The sequence below is a fragment of the Antechinus flavipes genome, chromosome 2 (assembly GCF_016432865.1).
Source record: "Antechinus flavipes isolate AdamAnt ecotype Samford, QLD, Australia chromosome 2, AdamAnt_v2, whole genome shotgun sequence".
Lineage (NCBI taxonomy): Eukaryota > Metazoa > Chordata > Mammalia > Dasyuromorphia > Dasyuridae > Antechinus > Antechinus flavipes.
The window spans coordinates 92,907,360-92,926,171 of NC_067399.1; the positions used below are offsets into that span (position 1 = coordinate 92,907,360).

General features: G+C 44.9%; 1 protein-coding gene across 1 annotated transcript in view; it reads left to right on the forward strand.

The window, feature by feature from the left end:
• The window catches only part of TTC7A (tetratricopeptide repeat domain 7A), a 174,452-nt gene that overhangs the window by 102,526 nt on the left and 53,114 nt on the right, over positions 1-18,812 (forward strand). The window contains exons 12-15 of the mRNA XM_051975219.1: positions 1,067-1,184; positions 2,019-2,076; positions 3,934-4,006; positions 13,424-13,584. Of these exons, the coding sequence (XP_051831179.1) occupies positions 1,067-1,184; positions 2,019-2,076; positions 3,934-4,006; positions 13,424-13,584 (410 nt within the window). The remainder of the gene's footprint in view (positions 1-1,066; positions 1,185-2,018; positions 2,077-3,933; positions 4,007-13,423; positions 13,585-18,812) is intronic.

Below are 18,812 nucleotides of genomic sequence, written 5' to 3' on the forward strand. Positions count from 1 at the left end.
GTTCTCCCCTCTCCCTCAGTGTGGCGTAGGCCCCCTGGAAGGGGGAGACCCTGAGCCTGGTGCCCTTCTGCAGGGCAGACATGCTCTTCTGGGGAAGCTCATCCAGCTCCTGAGATGGCAGGGATGGTAGAGAAGGATCTGGACACTCCCCAGCGGGCTCCGACCTCGGAGGACAGGAACTGGGTCAGTGCTCACTAAGGTGGTGGCAGCCTTGGGCAGAGGGGCCCAACGGGACTCCTTCCTCAGGATCCTGGCAGAAGATTGGGTTCAGGTGCCCACTCTGGTCCTTAGGGGATCACTGGAAAGGTGATTTTCCTCTCTGGGCCTGAGTTTGCTCCTTTGTAAAATGAGAAGTTCTTCGGTCCTGGTCTCCCCTGGGCCCCTCGCTTGTCTCATAGCAGACCAGCCCCCAGGCCTATGGTCTCTGTCCTCCCAAGTTGTGGCTCCCCCACTTTCTTGACTGTTTTCTCCTGCTCTATGGCTCTCCAGCCAACAAATCAGACCTTTTGTGGGGATCGCCTATCAAGGCCTCTTCAATGTGAGCCATGAAAAAGCTCTTCTCCATCCCTCACTTACACCAAGCTGCCTTATTTATTATCACTTCCTCCCATTGCCTCGCCCTGGCTCTTCCTCTCCTCATTGTAGGTATATTTCTCTGCTTGACTAATTCAGTTTTTGCAAAAATTGTAAAGGTTTAAAGCTGAGTAGGACCTTTGGCCATTTCACCCAAAGTCTGTTTTGAAGATGAGAGAACTGAAGCCCAAGCAGTTTAAGTGCTTGTGCAAGACTTCCCAGGTGGCAGATCTGGTTAGGGCCCAGGCCCGCTCCCCTCCGAACGCCCCGCGTGCCTCACGGCCTCATTTAGCTATGGCATTTTCTGCCTCCTGTGATGTAGATCCCCTTGCCACCAAAACCACATGATTTTTGTACTTTCAATACGTTTCTTCCCTCCATTTAAGCTCAGATGACCCAGAATAGCATTTGAACCACTCACGGTCTTTTCTTATATTTGATTTGGAGCCCTGGGCGCAACTTAGCTGGAGATCTTTGTTTTTCCTCTTGGCAGCTGGAAGAGGCAGAGCAGTTTGCCATGATGGTCATCAACCTACAGGACAAAGCTGGGGAGTTCCTCCCCAAAGGGTATCTGGCGCTGGGTCTCACCTATAGCCTCCAGGCAACAGACGGTAAGTGAGCAGGTGGCAGGAACCAAAGCCCCAGGGTGCTGGCTGAGCACTCACCAGCTCCTGGCAAAGCAGGAAGCTGCAGTTGGTCTCCCAGCCCCCTCAGGCAGAGCTCCTCTTTGGATCTGTCCTGGCCTGATTTTGAAGGGACATCCACCTCCACTGTCTGATCCTCCCAGGCTCAGGGTCAGTTTCGCTCTATTGTGTATCAGCACAGCCCTGCCCAATACAGGAGAAAGAGAAAGGAGCTGGCTCCCAGCCCAGTGCTGGGCTCCCCTAGTTCTCGTTAAAGGGGAACAATTACTGGGGCCATCCTCCCTGGCGTTAGTTTGTTGTCCAGAATACACAGGTGAGCCTTGGTTTACACATGAAACTGTCTAGTTTAACGCAATGCGATAGAGAGGTCCTGTTGCCACTAAATCCTATGATGAGGAGACTATTCATTTTACAAAAAGACTTATGATGAGGTTCAGAGACAAATCCCTTTAGAAAACACAGTTCTCTAATGCATTTGAAGGGGATTTGATTTACCTTCCTTTTCCATTGAGCTTTTTAGGAATCCCTCCTCGTCCCCATCCATCAAAAGTCCCAATCTGAAATGGCCACATCCTGACAGTGCTCTAGCAATCCGAATTCACCAGCAAGAGTGGAGGAGTTGGCAACATGTTGCTTTTGCTCATGTCTCAATGATTCTTGGTCCTCCCAAATAAAACTGCCAGTCCCTAAAAGAACTCAACTTATGTTCTAGGCTGGATTACTATATGCAATAGGAGCAGGGGCTGATTCAACAGGCGTGGAATGGGTCACTCAGGGTTTTCTTTCATGCTTCTCTTATAGCAACACTGAAATCCACACAAGACGAATTGAACAAGAAAGCTCTTGAGACACTAGAGAGGTAAGGAGATCTAAGGGAAGGGAGAAGGAAGGGAAAGAAAGACATAAGCATTTATTAGGTACTGACTGTGTGCTTAGTGATGTGCCAAGCACCTTACAAATTTTAGACCATTTGACACTCTCCTAGACCAGTGTTTCCCAAAGTGTGTTTGAAAGATGCTTAGGATCCACAGTCAGAAGCTGTTTTCATAATAATACTCAAACATTTTAATTTCTGATAATTAATATCAATAGATATTTCACATAGATAAAAACTATTTAAAATCCTCAATAATTATTTAAGAGTGTAAAAAGGTCTTAAGATCAAACTTTTTGAAAACTACTGCCCTGGATTTTTTTAATCACTAGTTTTTCCTTATCTTAATATAGCCCTTCATAATTAAAAAATTTTTTTCAATACCCTTTTCTTTCGTTCTTTTGTATTATCTTTCCAAATGTATCTCTTCTCCCCCCCCATTACCTTTGAGTCATCCCTGTTGACAAGGATAAAAGAAAAAAAAAAGCTATTCAGGAAGAACAACCAGATGTATCCAATGAGTAGGACAATGTAGGTAACATTTCCCAGCCCAGCCATAGGAAGGACCTTGTACCTTTTCAAGGCCCTTATATGATCCTCATGGTGCTACTTTTCCCCTCTCTCCCACTCTTTTTTCACTTCCTTGATTCTTTAGCCTGTGCGTGCTCATGCTTGTTCTCACTGTCTCTGGCTGTCTCTGTCTCACAGACACACACACACACACACACACACCTACACACCTACACACAGACTGTGAGACATTTAAGGAGAGACAGGAGTGGGGCATGGGGCCCACCTGGGCCTTGAAGGATGGAGGAACAGGATAGGGAGGACTTTACAGGAGAGGGACTGAGAAGGTGATTTCCTAGGTTTCTTCATCTCCAAAGCTGCAATCCCATTGCCTTCCATCCTTTTCCTCCCTCTTCTCTCTTTTGGCTCTCATTATTATCTCTTCTCCTCTCCATCTGTTTTTCTCATCCCTGTTACTCTGTCTCCTGTCTTCTCCCATCCCCATCTGATGCTGGGATCAGGTGAGAACCTCAGGCCCCAAGCCCTCCTTCATATGGTTGGGGAAGTTGGGGCCCATAGGCAATTTTGTTTTGCTGTTGTACTTGGAACAAGCCACTCAGGGGGGCCAAGTAAACTGTTACTCCTGGCTGCCAAAAATGTTCCTGTCCCCAGTAGCCCAGCTGGGGATCAGAAAGGGTCAGGGAACTGTCCCTGAGGTCAGTAATCCGGTCCGTCCGCCCCCTCTCAGCTTCCTGGAATGGGTTTTTTCCATTGCTTAATAATCCCCCTCTGCAGCTGGGCTTGCTGGGCACTTGAAGGCACAGGTGCCGGCTTCCCCATTCCCTGGCCCCTTGCCTGAACCAAGTTGGAAACATCTGCTCTGCAGAGGAACCTGGCTCTGGGCTCCCTCTAGAAGGAGGAAGGCTGGCGGGCAGCCGGGCAGGCAGGGCTTGGGGGGTGTGGAGGGTGGAGACGGATGGAGCTACCCAGGGACCCAGCTCAGAGCCCTGGAGCTTCAGCTCAGGATGTTCCCATCCTCCTTTCTCTCTGTCTTCCCTCCCCAAGTCCACAGCCCTGCTGATTGCCCTTCTCCCGGCTCCTACTGCACCGATAGCGGGTCCCTCGGTGTTCGCTCCACTCTGCAGCTAATTGATCATATTCTCTCTTGTGTTTTCCTCTCATTGTTTCATGTTTGGGTCTTGCCTACCCAAGGGGAGTCCCTGAGGGCTGGTCCCTAGATCTAGGCAGGTGCCTAGAACAGGATTAAGTAGGTAGGAAACATCTCACACACACTTGTGAATTGACTTGACACGTTCTGTTCTTCCCATACAGAGCTGAGAGCCTGTCCCCCAATGACCATCAGATCATTCTCTATGTCTCCCTGCAGCTGGCCCTTGTCAGACAGGTAGGTTGTGTGCTTTGTGGTTGCTGGGCCCATGGGCACTGCCCATCCCCTCTCCCAGGGCATTTCAGGTCCTTATTAAGCATTTGTTTATGCTCTCACCCTACGTCTTTGGCTTAGTTTTCTCCAGGAGTCTCAGGAGAACACAGTGACCCAGCAACAACCCTCCTCCCAAGGCAGACCTGATTCTTAGCTTGGCCCTTGTTCTACTGGAAAGCTTTTCCTTAATCTTGGGATGCTGAATTGAGAGCCCCGCTCCTGGGATCAGGGATAAATCTCTGGAGCTAAGCACTGGCATTTCCTCTGCTGATTATCTTCTCTTGGCAAGTCTGGGGCTCACTGTGGTCAGTGCTCTGCCATCCACGGCCCTGCTCAAACAGACAAATTCTCTGGACTTTCCCCAGCTGATTAGGTGAGCAGCCAGGGCAGGCACCCCCTCACTTCTCCCAGATAGAAGCCCAGGGCTGGGAGAGCCCATGAAGCAGGTTCAGATGATTCCCTCTTTAGGTGATTTAACTGTGTCTGAGCCCTGAAGTTGGAGTCCTGGGTCCCTGGACCATGCTCTGTCTGCCCTGGGTCCTCCTCTCCCTCATTCTCATCTCTGTTGATACTTGGCTCTGGCTCTAGTTCCTTGGTCCCTCTTTCTGTAATTCCTTCTTTCTCACTAATCTCTATTGCTCTCCTCTCCTCCTCTACCCCTTTTGGCCCTCATCCTTCCCTTCTGATGGCACCCTTCCTCTGGCCTAGGGCTCTTTCTAGGTGGACCTCTGGCTCTGCCCTCCTTCTTGGCTCCATCCACAGAACAGGATTCTGCTTCGGGGCGCATGGAGCCAGATACCTGAGCCTGATTTATTTTTAGCTCTTTGTGAAACAGCCAGTTTGGCTCATGATGAACATTGGGTGATGCATTTTTTACTCTCCCTAATTATTCAGCGCATCTCATATGGCATTTTCTGTTTCTCCCAAAGGAGACTCCCTGGACCCCTGCCTCTCCTAGGGGTATGGGCTCAGAACTCTTCAGACTGGTCTACACTAGCCTTTCCTTCTCCTAGGACCTAAAGTCCAAAACTAGGCTCTGGGTATCATTTGGCTTCCTTGGAAAATGGCTGGTCCCCTTTCTGAGGAAAGCAGAAAGCAGAGGGAGGTCTGTAACCAGCTCAGGGATGAATAGCAATATTTCATAGAACACAATCTTCAAGTCAGATTCAGGCCCGGCCGCAGGGGCATCCGGCTCCCAGGTCCGCATGCTTCCTTGTTAGGCATCCCAGAATTCTGGGGGCCGGGCAGAGAGCCCCAGAGAGTTGGTGCTGAGCCCTGCTGCCCTTTTTCTCTCTTTGTGATATTGTCCCAGTGCCCCTGCTGGGCTTCCTCCTCCATTTCCCTATCCAAGTTTTCCCCAGGTAACTTCTTTCACCCTACAAATATAAAATGAAAGTGACCGAAAACAGCTTAGACTATGAATGAACCCTGCTAGTGGGATTTGCATTTTAACTGGGATCAAAGTCTAAAGTCAGAGATATGAAATTTTGATGGAAAGTATCTCAGGTATTAACCAGACAATAGAAAAGGACTCTCTTGGGCAATCAAACCTTAAATAATATTCCATATAGCTGATTGTGCATAAGGTATTTGATCTTGATCTGCTGTAACTCAGTCTGAATCCCAGGCAAGCTACTGGTGCTTTATTTTTAATTTAAAAAACTTAATTTAACTACTTCCCACCATTAAAAAAAAAAAAAAGGAAAACTCAGACTCTTGAAACATATATAACGAGATTGTCTCGTTAGTCATATCCAAACAATATGTATTTCATTCTACATCATGAGTCCATCACCTGTGTCGGGAAACTGGTCTAACCTCCGTCATCAGTCCTCTGGAATCATGATTGATGATTGCATTAATCAGAGGTCTTAAGTTTTTCCCAAAGTTACTAGTTTTACAGTATTGTTATTCTTATAAGTTGTTTTCCTTTGTTCTGCTCTATTTCAGTTTATAGAGAGTTTCCCAGTTTTCTCAGAAATGGTTTCCTTCATCATTTCTTATGGCACAATAGCATCCTGTTTTATTCATATTCCATAATTTGCTTGGCCATTTCCCAGTTAATGGGCATTTCCTCCACTATAGTTTCTAGTCTTTTGCCACTACAAAAAGAGGTACTATCGGTATTTTGAATATGTTGAGTCCTTTTTTTCCTCTTTCTTTGGTCTCTTTTGGGGGAATGAGCCTTCTGGTGCTCATGCTGGGGTCACTTTGTTCAGATTGCCTTCTGAAATGGGTAGACCAGTTTAAAATTCCTCCCATCATGTATTATGCCAGGAAGTTCCTCCAGAGCAGAACTCTTGATAAAAAGAAACCAACCCCCATCGCTGCTGACAGCTCCTTGTGTGCTCAGGCATATGTTACTCAGCCTTCTTGGGCTCCAAGTCTATCCTCAGGAAGCACTGATAGGCTGCTAGACAACTTTAGTTGAGCACTGAACTCTTGGAGTTAGGAAGACTTGAATCCAGTCCTTTTCTATCTGTATCACACTGGGCAAATCATTTAACATCCTTCAGCCTCCATTTCCTCATATATAGAATAGAAATAATAAAAATAGCACCATCCTCACAGAGTCTGTGTGAGAATCTAGTATTTTGCAAATCTTATAGTGATATATAAATACTAGTAACTATATAAGGGCCTATTGGGCTAAATAATCTATATGGTCTTTCTTTTCCTAATATTCTATGAATAAGACATTATCCTGCCATTGTCAAGTAAGTAAATCTGTTGCACCTTCCCTCCAAGAATGATTTAAATCATACTAAAGACAAAAATGAGTTGAGGAGTTTTACACCACCACTACCACCATCATCAAAGTAGTAGTAGTCCACCTATTTCCATAGCATTGTAAGTATTGTAAAATGTTTTATACAGATTATCTTTTTTTGATCCCCTCAACAATTGTGTAAAGTATATGCTATTATTATCCTAATGTTACGATGAGGAAACTAAGGCAGAGATTAAGTGACTTGCACACCAGGGTCATCAAGCTAATTAATTTCTGAGGGCAGGATTCAGCCCCAGGACTTCCTGCTTTCAAATGCCAGAACTCTCTCTCTTATGCCATATAACTGCCTGGATGGCATTTGTAATTGAGAATGGCTCTGATCAGGTTCTTTTTTCTTAGAATAATGACAATCAAGTCCTTCTCACTAGTACTACAGGTAACACAAAATACTTATTCAGTTCATCAAATGTTATTAAACATCTACTATATTTGTTAAGGGTAGGAAAAATTAGAAAATTTAGAGCTCCCTCAGGCAGCTTGCAGCCTAGTGGGTTATGAATACAACCACAAATGACCTGAATATATGATCAGTACAAAAAAGAGGTATTAACAAGTGAAGTCCAAGCAAGGAATGTTCTTAATTGACTAGTGCAACCACAAGACTTCTTGGAGGAAAATGGTATTTAATTGGTCATAGATAAGAATTAAATAAGGGAAGGAGAAGAGATCCATAAGAAACAATCAAGAATTCAATTTGGCTAGAAAATCAAGTGTGCAAAAGAGATGGGGCTGGAAAATGATATGAGAAATTCAGTTCAACTTAACAAATATTTATTACACACCTAGACTTGGGGATCTTGTCTTATGTGCAAGACATATTAGTTCTGAGGATAAAATTATATGATATAGTCCATCCCCTCAAGGAATTTCCATTCTACTAATGGATGCAGGATATATATATGCAGATAAATAAAGTATAAAGAAAATTGAGGCATATGAATGCTGTAAGAAGTGGGAGTATCAAGGAAGGCCATGTGGAGGAATTGGCCCTTGGCTTGAGCCTTGGAGAAAAACAAAGACTCTTTAAGAGATTGAAATGAGGAGGGGAGAGCATTCCAGGCAGATTTGAGTGGCTTGTGTGAATGCCTAAAGTGAAGATTGAGGAATTGTTAGTGTAGTTTGACTGGAATGTACATAATAAGTACATACATAATACATGTATCTATGTATGTAAGAAGACTAAAAGGCAGCCTTCTTACATTCTTGAAAGCACACTTTTTAGGTATATTGCCTGTTATGTAAGGCTGGCTCTGATAGAAGCACTGGACTGCTACTAGCTGTATGATTCTTCACTTAATCATTCTAGACTTTACCATCTGTAAAATGGGAACATTGGACAGGATGCAGTGATAGAAGTCATTGCAGCTCCAAAATTCTCTGATGCCAGTGGGATCGAGTATCACTTACTGAGAGATTCAGAGGGGGAAAGTGTTGGCTTGAAAGTTAGACAAGTGAGATTGCAGTGTGAGATGAATGGTCAAGGACAGCTTCGCAGTGAAGATGAGATGTGTATCTTGAAGCTCCTCTAGGATTTCGATAAGCAGATGAACTGAAAGCAGGATACTCTAGGCAACATGAGCAGAGATATGGTGACAAGGAGAGGGAGCGTTTGGGGGATAAGGAGAAGGCCTGTTTAGCTGGAGCGTGTTTCTGAAGACACAGTGCTAATTAATTTAATAAGCTGCCACATCTGTCAGTATAAAATTTGGTCTCTTGTTCCCTTCAAAGAGGTTTACGTCAGCCACTGCCGATTCATTTTTCTTTTTGTTGTTTGTGGAAATTTACTTTCCAGTTCCACTGGGGGATGTGGAGCTTCTGTGTGATGGAAGACCATGAGCCCTGCCAAGAGTCCTTAGCTAGCACTCCGCTCCACTTGCAGAGGCAAGGAAGCTGGAGCAGCAAAGGGAAAGCCCTCCACCACTGGCCCACCTGCCAAACAAACTAAAAGACAGTTTCCTTAAATCAGTCCCTTAGGATAATGGAGGAATGGAAGCAGTAAGTCAGGGTGTACTGTTGTTCAGTCCTTTTAATTGACCCCATTTGGGATTTTCTTGGCAAAGATACTTGGAGTGATTTGCTATTTCCTTCTCTATCTCACTTTATAAATGAGGAAACTGAGACAAAGACTTGCCCAGTGACATAGCCAGTAGGAGTCTGAGGTTAGATTTGAATTCAGGTCTTCCTGGCTCCAGACCTGCTGCTCTATCCAGAGCCAGCTAGCTATCTCAGCATTTACTTAGCCTAGCATTACACTGAGTTCTGGGTACACAAATAAATATAAAAAACAAGATTTATCATTAGGGAACTCCCATTCTAATGGGAAAGAGACATGTAATTAAATTAGTATATAAAACTTCTTTACCAAGTGATATGGAAGACTGGCTTCGAGAGGAAAGCTCTAGCTGTTGGCAGGCTACAACCTGCTGAAAGTAGAATTTCAGCAGAGTTTTGAAGGGAGCCCAGGATTCTTAAAAGCACAGGTGAGGAAGGAGAGGATTCTGGGCATCTCAGATAGCTGATGCAAAAGCCCAGAGACAGATCTTGGCCTCTAATTGCTTGTGATCAGTAAATCATTTGTGATTAACTTTTTATTTTTCTTTTCCTTGTTGTTGTTGTTATATCAGTCATGCCCAACTCTTCATGCACCTGTTTGGGATTTTTCTTAAGTAAACCTATTAGGTTGTTTTGTTTTGTTTTGTTTTTTGCCATTTCCATCTCCAACTCATTTTAAAGATGAAGGACTGAGGCAAATGGGGTTAAGAGACTTGCCCAAAGTCATACATTTAGTAAGTGTCTGAGGCCAGATTTAAACTTGGGTCTTTTTGGTTCTAGGGATAGTGTTCTCTATTCATTAAGTCACCTAGCTGCCTTAACTTCATAAATGAGGGACAAAATCAGTCAGATGTGTAGGTGAAAGAGAAATATCTTTTTCATTGTCTTTTTATCTGTCCTTTCTCCCTACCTCCTATTTTGATTCCTATTTTCAAGTCTTGAGTTTGAAAATATGTTTGTCTGGAATTTCAGGAAGGAATGGTACTACTTTACAGGTAAGTCCCAGTCCATGTTCAATATTTCCATTCTTTGTACTATTTCCAGGCAAATTTAAGTTGATTTTGAAGATTTTACCATGTTTCGATGCTAGGCTGCATTTAATATATGACATGAAAATGTTTTCTAGTTCAGCGTATTGTTTGGGCTTTTTCCTAAATATAATCATAGATGAAGCCTTAGCTAGAATGAAAGTCTTAAAAGGGAGGGACCAGAAATAAGACAGTCCCCAAAATGACTGTGTCATCACTTATAAACAAAAGGTATTACTACTCCACCAGTGAAATACATTGTGTTGCCCTCCCTGTAGAAGACAAACTCCTTGAGAGCAGGGGCTTTTCTGAGGTTTTTTGTCTTTATATTCTCAGTGCCTTGCCTTGTAATAGGCACTCAATAATTGTATGATGAATTGAGTTTTAAGTAGGGCATATGCTGATTTGTTTCTCCAGCACTAAACCAGCTGTACTTCCATCTATTGTATACATCCCCTCCCATCTTGACCAGTTTGCCAGATGACTGGCCAGGGCCAGAGTATCAGTGAAACAGGAAGGGCTGGACCTGGCTTCTGACATCATTAAGGCCCTTTTCTAATTCATTGGAGTCATGGAGACCATGAGCGAGGAATGTCACCTGCGTCTGTCACCGTGTGTTCACTTAAGTGTGAGAGTGATGGATCTAAGGCTTGTGTAAAGTAGTTTGTAGAATTAGCAGGGGCAGAGACATGGGGTCCCTCCCTGGGAGTCTGCTCCAGAGTGCCTGCAGCCAGAACAGAAGACCTGATGAAAACGGTCTAGACAGTACTTATTCTGAAGATCTGGACTTTTCAGGGTGCTGCAAGCTCTGTCGAGGGCAACCGTGTGCTATGACAGCCATGACAGGTGCTGTCTCAAGGGCAGGATGCCCAGCAAGAGACACATCCTACCCTGTCCTATGGTGTACAATTAGTTCTGGGTATCACCATTTAGAGGAAGCACCCAGGCAAGATAACCAAGGTGGACAAGGACTGAAAATTCATGCCATATAGACATCTCTGGAAGGAGCTGAGATGGTCAGCCTGCAGAAGGCAAGACTACAGAAAGGAATGTTATAGCTGTTTTCAAGTATGCAAAGGGCTGTCTTGTGCAAGAGGGATCAGGCTTGTTTTTCTTGGCCCCAGAGGGTAGACCTAGGAATAGGGGGTGGAAATTGCAGAGGCTCATATTTAAGCTTGATGTAAGGAAAACCTTGCTAATTAAGCCATCCCAAAATGAAAGGGGCAGTCTCTGGAGATGGAATAGGTACTTGTTGAGCTCAGCTAGGTAACACAATAGATATAGAGTATGACGTTGTTGAACTTCAGTGAAAGGCAAGGCTAGTTTGTCAGGTAGGTAGTAGAGCACAGCCTTGTCAACTACAAGAAGTAGGACTGGATGATGTCCGAGTTTCCTATCAACTCTGAGAATTCAGAATTCTATGATTCAGTGAAGGCTAGAAATCAATTTAGCCATTTCCAGTTTTGAGTTTCTTCCTTGCTCCAACCTATCCTATATATTCTATCAACTGACTGTTGAGACATTTTGATCTTTGTGACCCCATTTTGGGTTTTCTTGGCAAAGACATTGGAGTGGTTTGTCTTTTCCTTCTCTAGTTCATTTTATAGATGAGGAAACTGAGGTAAGCAGGGTTAAGTGAACTGTCCCAGGATCACACAAGTAAATGTCTGAGGCCAGATTTGAATTCAGGAAGATGAGTCTTCCAAATTCCAAGTCCTATTGGGCCACCTAGCTTCCCGTCAGTCACCAGACTAGTCTTCCTAAATCACTGTTTCAATGAATTTTCTCTTCATGGAGCTATAGTAGCTAGCCATGGCCTGTTTTGCCTAGCTCTGATTCTTCCCTAAATTTAAGGATGCTCCTTGCTATCCAGATACATCCACTGCTTCCCAAAAGATACCTTCTCCCACAGTATGCCAGTTTGTTTTTTTATGCTTCCATTCATGTCATGCTCATTTTCCCATCTTTGCATCTCTGATCATGCTACTCCCCTTCGTTGGAATGCTCTTCTCCCAACTTCTCCATATCTTCCAAGGCTTAGGTTGGTCCCATCTCTTCCATAGAGACATCTTTTGCAGCCTAGATAAATTTCATTCATTGTATTTTATAAATTATATTACTACAATCTATTATATTTTACATAATTATTATATTTCACGCTTTTCAGCCATTGTTCTTTAGCTCTAGAATGAGTTACTCAGAACAGAAAATAAAGCTGAAATGAGTGTCATGCCTAATATCCAGCAAATATCCCCCAGATCAGAGATGCAGGACACAGGAGAGATGATAGGGATATTTAAAACTATCTGAAGAAAAGAAATACATTTGGAGGGTCAATGTGAGGTAAAATGAAAGATCGCAGCTTCAAGGAGTCATTGATCTCTAGCACAACAAGGCTGAAAACTTTAAAAGCAGATTGTGTCCGAGGATGTAAATATAGGACTAGTTATGGTTTAAGATAGCCTCCTAAGTTCCTGTCTGGGTATCAACTAATAAGTAAGAGGAGAAAGGATTGCTCCTCATGTTGGGGCAGTTATCAAAATATATATATTTTTTAAAATCAGGCCCCAGCTTAAGAACTATTAAATGATCTCTTGATGTACCTCCTCCAAAATATTTTGGTAACTGCATTTCAGTATAATTGGTTTCCTTTATACTCTGATGAGTTTTATGCATTTGAAAACATTCTTCAGAGAAGGGGCCTACAGGCCTTGAGAGACTCGGGCTTTTCGGATCTTTGGCACTGAGGCTGAGAAAGGTTAAGTGACTTGCACAGAATCCACAACTAGTAAAAGTGTCTGAGAATAGGATTTGAACTCATGTGTCTTGCTGGTTCTAAGCCCAGTATCCTCCTTACTGGACATCCTTTCTGCTTTGAAATCACTCCATATGAGTGTCAGCTCCAGAAACTGGAGGTTTCTGACCTGGAGAATGGAAGATGTAGGCTTGATGGCTGTCTTCAGAGATGTGAAGAGCTCTCGTGGAGGAGAGATGGAATAGTCCTGCTTAACCTTAGAAGGCAAAAGAACTAAGAGTACTCAAAGAATCTTGGAGGAAGGCAGATTTTAATTTAATATTAGACAAATTTCTGTCACCATTGGTGCCATTTAATATCTGTGGGCTGCCTTATCTCTCTCCTTTCCCCCCCCCCCAGCTAGAGGGCTTCAAGGAAAGATTGGATGACTGTTTATTGGGTAGAGATTTCTTGTTCAGAATGTTGCTTTCTCATCTCGTTTTTCTACCAGATATTTACCAGGTGCTTCCTATAAACACAGCACTGTGCTATATTTGGGGTGGGGGAGAGTGGCACAAAGACATAAATGTGATATCTCTTCCCAAGGAACTTAATTAAGCAAATTTAGAGCAATCATTCCTTGTCCCTGATGACTTGGAGGCCTCGGCCTGTGTCCTGGGGAGTTGTAGCCTTTGAGGCAGAGACAGGTCTGAGTGCCAGAAAGACAGGGGCACGGGAGGGAAGACCGCAGCGAGTGACTTTTCCCCCTCCTACAGGTCTCTGATGCCATAGAGCATCTACAAGAGGCTCTGAAGATACACAAGGATGACGTTCACTGCCTACACCTCCTGGCGCTCCTCTTCTCAGCCCAGAAGCACTACCAGCATGCCCTGGACATCATCAACATGGCAGTCACTGAGCACCCAGAAAACTTCAAGTGAGTGTGAGCCTGGCTGAAACTGCCCAGGCGCTGTATGTTTTTCCTTCCAAGTCAGAGACTGCATAAACACACATGTTTCTAGCACTACCTCCACTCAGCTCAAGCAGAGCCCTTGCTGGGTGCTCTGAGGGAGGAGAGAGGGACGTACAGAACAAGCAAAGCAGTCTCCTACCTTTTAGGGGATTTTGTCTGGCCAGGGAGATGGGACCGGGGCACAGTGTGCCCGAGTACTCTCACAGCAGCACAGTACATAAGGGGATCCGTATCCAAAGGGCTCGATTACTGGTTGAAGAACAGAGAAGTCAATCAGGGAAACAGATCAGATAACTCTATACAACAAAGCTAGCAGCCCACAAAGATTCCAGCTACTGGGGAAAGCACTCACAGAAAAGTGCTGGATAAATGTTGAAGGAACACGGCAGAAATTAGGTTCAGACCATTATCTCCCACCATGTACCATGATAAGCTAAATAGGTATGTGATGTAGATACAAAAAAATCATATCTTAATTCAAGGGATAAAGAAGTACCCAAAAGCTTGGGGAGCACTGAAAGCCCCCAGGGCCTTGACTTCATGGGGTCTGTATCCCCACCTAATGTTATCTGATGGGATTTGCCCAAAGTCATCCAGAGAGTCAGTAGTAGGGCCAGGATCCTCACTCCCGGGCCTCTGATGCTGGCACTGCCAGCACTGTCTGCATTACCCCCATTCCCTCCCCAAAGTCTGTGCTCAGACAAGTTTACATCAGCCACTTCAGGTCCCGTTCTGCAATGATATAACAGCACAGAGAAACAATTGTGACAGAGCCAGAATGGAGATGGGGCCCCACGGACTGAGTACAGTCTGTTCTTCCGCCTTCACCGAGAGCCTGCCTCTGTCCTGTGCCAGCTTGATGTAGTTCTTCATCCCAGGCTGTTCTGGAAGATGGAGGAAAGCATCTTTCCTACTATTCCTTCTGAGGGGCCTATGCACTGGGCCTGAAGTCAGGAAGACCCGACTTCAAATCCAGCCTTAGAGCCCTACTGGCTGTTTCACTCTGAGCAAATTAACTCATCTCTGTTGTCTCAGTTTCCTTAACTATAAAATGGGGAAAATTAATTAGCACTTATCCTTCACAGGGTTCTTTTGAGGATCAGATGAGGTGATGTTTGTAAAGCACTCATTGCAGAGCCTGGCACGTAGTGCTATATAGATACTTTTTTCCCCCTTTCATTGCTGTTGATTAGATCTGCTTGAATGTAACAGTGAGCTTTCCTTGATCCCTCACTCTCTCTCCCGGTGTTAATCTTCAGAGAACAAGCTCTGGAAGCCAGTGGGGGACTATAGGGTTAATTTCTTTGGGATACTAAAGGGGAGAGAATTTGGGGGGAGAAAGAGTTGTTTGGGGGAGTGGATGTCGGACATCATTTCATGGTTCTTACATCTGGGAGAGGAAAAGATGTGCAATTTGGGATATATTCCTCAGACCCTGATATACTGGAAATTGAAGCCTGTCTCACACAGAATTTAGAGCACTTCTCTAGGACAGTCAGAGCCCTGGACTCGCTATTTTGTGACTTGTCACGTATGAAATGGGAGGATTAATCCAGTCAATCAAGAGGTATTTATTAAGCCATCTCCTGTGTGCCAGGTACCACAGTGGACCCTGGAAACAGAAGTATAGAGAATGAAGCCATCTCTCCTCTCATGAGCCATTGACCCTCTTCCTGTGTACTACTAACGGGGCTGGGAGGAGCATCCTTTATCAAGCGCTGTAGAAATAGGAGCTCTCATTCTGAGAGGTGGAAATGTAAAGAGACGTGGATTAGACACATACCTAAAAGGCTATAAGGCATTGGAGGCATTTGCTCCCTAACCTAGTGAGACTCAGTTCTGGGGGTGGGGAAGGAGACTTCAAGGGCCAATTTGAATCTTAGGCTGGAGGGAGAAAGGGCTGCCTCATGTGACATCTCGCATGCCCTTGTCTGTCTGTAGCACCATTCCAGTATACTTTTCTAATTTCACAGGAAGCTGGGGAGTGGAAGGTGCAGGCATATTGATAATGATCAGAAACATGGAAAAACTTTGAGCAGTGAAGACAGAGTACTCAAAACTGGGTTTTTTTTGCCTTAAATTCTCTGGGAATTTTCTTTTTTTCAACCATGGTTTGGTTATGGCAATGTCTCCTAGACATTAACTGTGTCACTGAGCTTGACTGGCCAAGTGGTAATAATCCTGAGTGGCCCCAGGAGGGCCCCTTAGCTCTGCCCCAGTCCCAGTCACAGAGTTGACCCCCCTCCATCTCTACCAACCCTGGCCGTAGACTGCTCTGCTGACCCCGGCCACAAGCTGCTTCCCCTTCTGCATTTTAGCTTCATGGTTCACCCCAGCTGCTCTCCAAAGGGATCTTCTGATATGGGGCTCGTCCGCTTGGCCCCCTGTGCACTGTGACTCAGCCGGCCTCCTCTCCATACTTTGCCTCTGCACTCTCCGTTGCCTTTGCTGGGTCTTCGCCCAGGTGGTGTCCCCTGTTCTCTTCCTTCTCTGCTGGCTCCCATGGATACGTTCTCTGAGCAGAGGATTCTGGGATCCCCTTTCTAGCCCTTCCCTCTCACGTGGCATCCAGACCCATCCAACTGCCTATCGTACCTCTTAGATGGGCCAAAGACAGCTTGAGTTCAATGTGGCCAAAACTAAGCCCGTTATTTTCCCTAAAACCCTCCCCTCTTCCAAGCTTCTCTGTTGCTCTTGAGGGTACGACAGTCCTCCCAGTCCCCAGGGTCACAACCCAGGGGTCACCCTTTAACCTCCCCTGCCCTCTCCCCAGACCCATCCTGTCACCAAGGCTTCTTCATTCTCCCTAACACTATGTGTGCGGCCCTGTCTCTTTTGGTCTTGCTGATGGCCGTCACCGTGTGCCCGACTGTAGCTGTAACCAGCCTCCGGGCTGCCTCCCCTCCAGCCCATCTTCCACTCATCTCCCACAGGGATCCTCCTACAGCACAGATCTGCGTCTGGGGCGTTGTGTTACCTCCAGGCCTCATGTCAAACCCTTTGTTTGGCTTTTAGGTCCTTCGTACCTGGCCCTTTGCTATCTCTACTGTGTACTTCCCTTGCCTTCTCTGCGCCCTACCATCCAGGATGCTGGCCATCCGGCCTCCCTGCTGTGGCTTGAACAAAGACCCTCCATCTCCAACCTGCCGTTTTGCCGATCATCGCCCAGTCCTGGAATACCCTCCCTCTGCCCCCTGGCTTTCCTAGCTTCCTTCAAGCCTTGGCAACCCCCTCCCCCCCCGCTCCACTTCTGCTTCTTCCCTTAATGGCAATACCTTCCCTCCGAAGTCACCTCCCTTGGCCATCCCCATGGACTGGGCAGTGGACAGGCCTCGGACTTCTGTCCTGCCGCTGGACTCCCAGGGCTTTGGCAGAGAGAGGAGCCTGGCGTCTCCCCTAAACCCAGTGCCCACCTGAGTGAAGGCTTCCCCCAGGGCAGATGCCAACGAAGACCCTCCCCCTGCATGCACTAGTTGTACACGAGGCGGGGGGGGGGGGTCGGGGAGAGGGGTTGTCCTCCGTCAGACTGTGCTGCTGGAGAGGAGAGACCTGACTTTGTTTCTTTGTATCCCACATTGTAAGAGTGTATGAGTGCCTGTGGACTGACTGAACCTGGAATCTGTGGTCCACTGAGCTGATGTTCCCTAGAATCTGTGGTCCACTGAGCTGATGTTCCCTGGCCAGACTGACCCCAGCCACTGGCCTTCCTCGGCACAGATGCCTGTGGATCATAAAGAAGGAAGCGGGAAAAGGCGTTCAGGTTCCCGAAGAGAACGCCCCCCTACCAGTAGGTCATAGCTTTCTCTGCAAAGGATAGCTCATGACTCTAACTTAGCAAACAGGTAACTTAGCCAGTACTAAGGCATGGCTAAAGTTCTAGAGATTAGCCAGAGGATATAGTCATCTCAAAAGCTATTCTTCCTCTGATGTAACCTGGTAAAATGATCATGAAAATACACAGGGAGCAAATGTCCTCCCTGTCAATAGTAAAATTCGTCTTTGCCAAACCTGCTTAGAGCTGCAGGGCCAGTTAATACTGTGCTTTCTAAATCACTGCAGTCTTGCCTGGCTCAGTAGGATCTTGAACCTACTCTTGAGCTGCCAGATTTTCCCACTCTATGAGAAAAGGCTTCAGACTTCTGAAATGAACAAGAAGGAAAGCCTCTCCAACCATCTGAGGAGGAGGAGTGCCTTATTTAATTTTCCTTGCCAGTTCTGTTCCTTTTATCAGACAGCCCCACAACCTCACCATCTCCAGGAAGCTTTCCTAGTCTTACACAGCAGGACAAGGGGATATGACTTCCTGCACACACTATTGCAATCTCCATCTTCCCTCCTCTTTTCTTCTTACCTTGTGCACTCAATCATTTACTTGTAAACATTTGCTGAATTTGGGCTTATTAAGGCACTGATTAATTAAGGTACTATATTAATGCTTTTGTCTGCACTGGTGTGTCTATTGTTTGGTTAAGAATTATCCCCATTTCCATAGTTGTAGATGATACCTGATATAACCCCATTCCAATTTTTTTTTTTTTTAATGTTGTGACCTTTGATATTCAGATTACATATCTGTTTTTAGCAGTAAGTGACTTGTGATATAAGATGTTGTTCTAATCTTAATAGCTATTAGAAAAACTAAATGTTATCTAGTTTTTCCAACAATTTTTATCAGAGAGTTCTTCCTCAAATATTTTATATTCTATTATTTATATTTACTGTAGTATAATATATACTATAATATAGTTGGATTATTGAGCTGATTTTTTTATTATTTCTTCTAGTCTGTTTAATTGATCCTTTTTTTTTTTTTAACTAGCAGCAAGTAGGTGCAGATTATTACTACTTTTGAGTGTATTTTGACATGTGGAAGTTAGCTATAACTGTTAGTTTTTTGGTTTTTTTTTAGTTATTTTGTAAATCAACACGAAAGTTGTCTTTCTTGAGCTTCCCATTATTCTTAATTCTGTATCCTAGGGACATAAAAGAGAAATATATGCAAACCCTGTTTTATTGGACAATATTCTAGATACTTGGAGATAATCTTTCAGTCCAATCAACAAGCTTTTATTAAACACTTGCTATGTGCTAGGCAGTCTGCTAAGCCTTGAAGATATAAAAACAAAAATGAAATAACTCTTGTCCCCATGGAGTAATCAGTTCTGTCAGAAGAGTACATATGTATATGCATA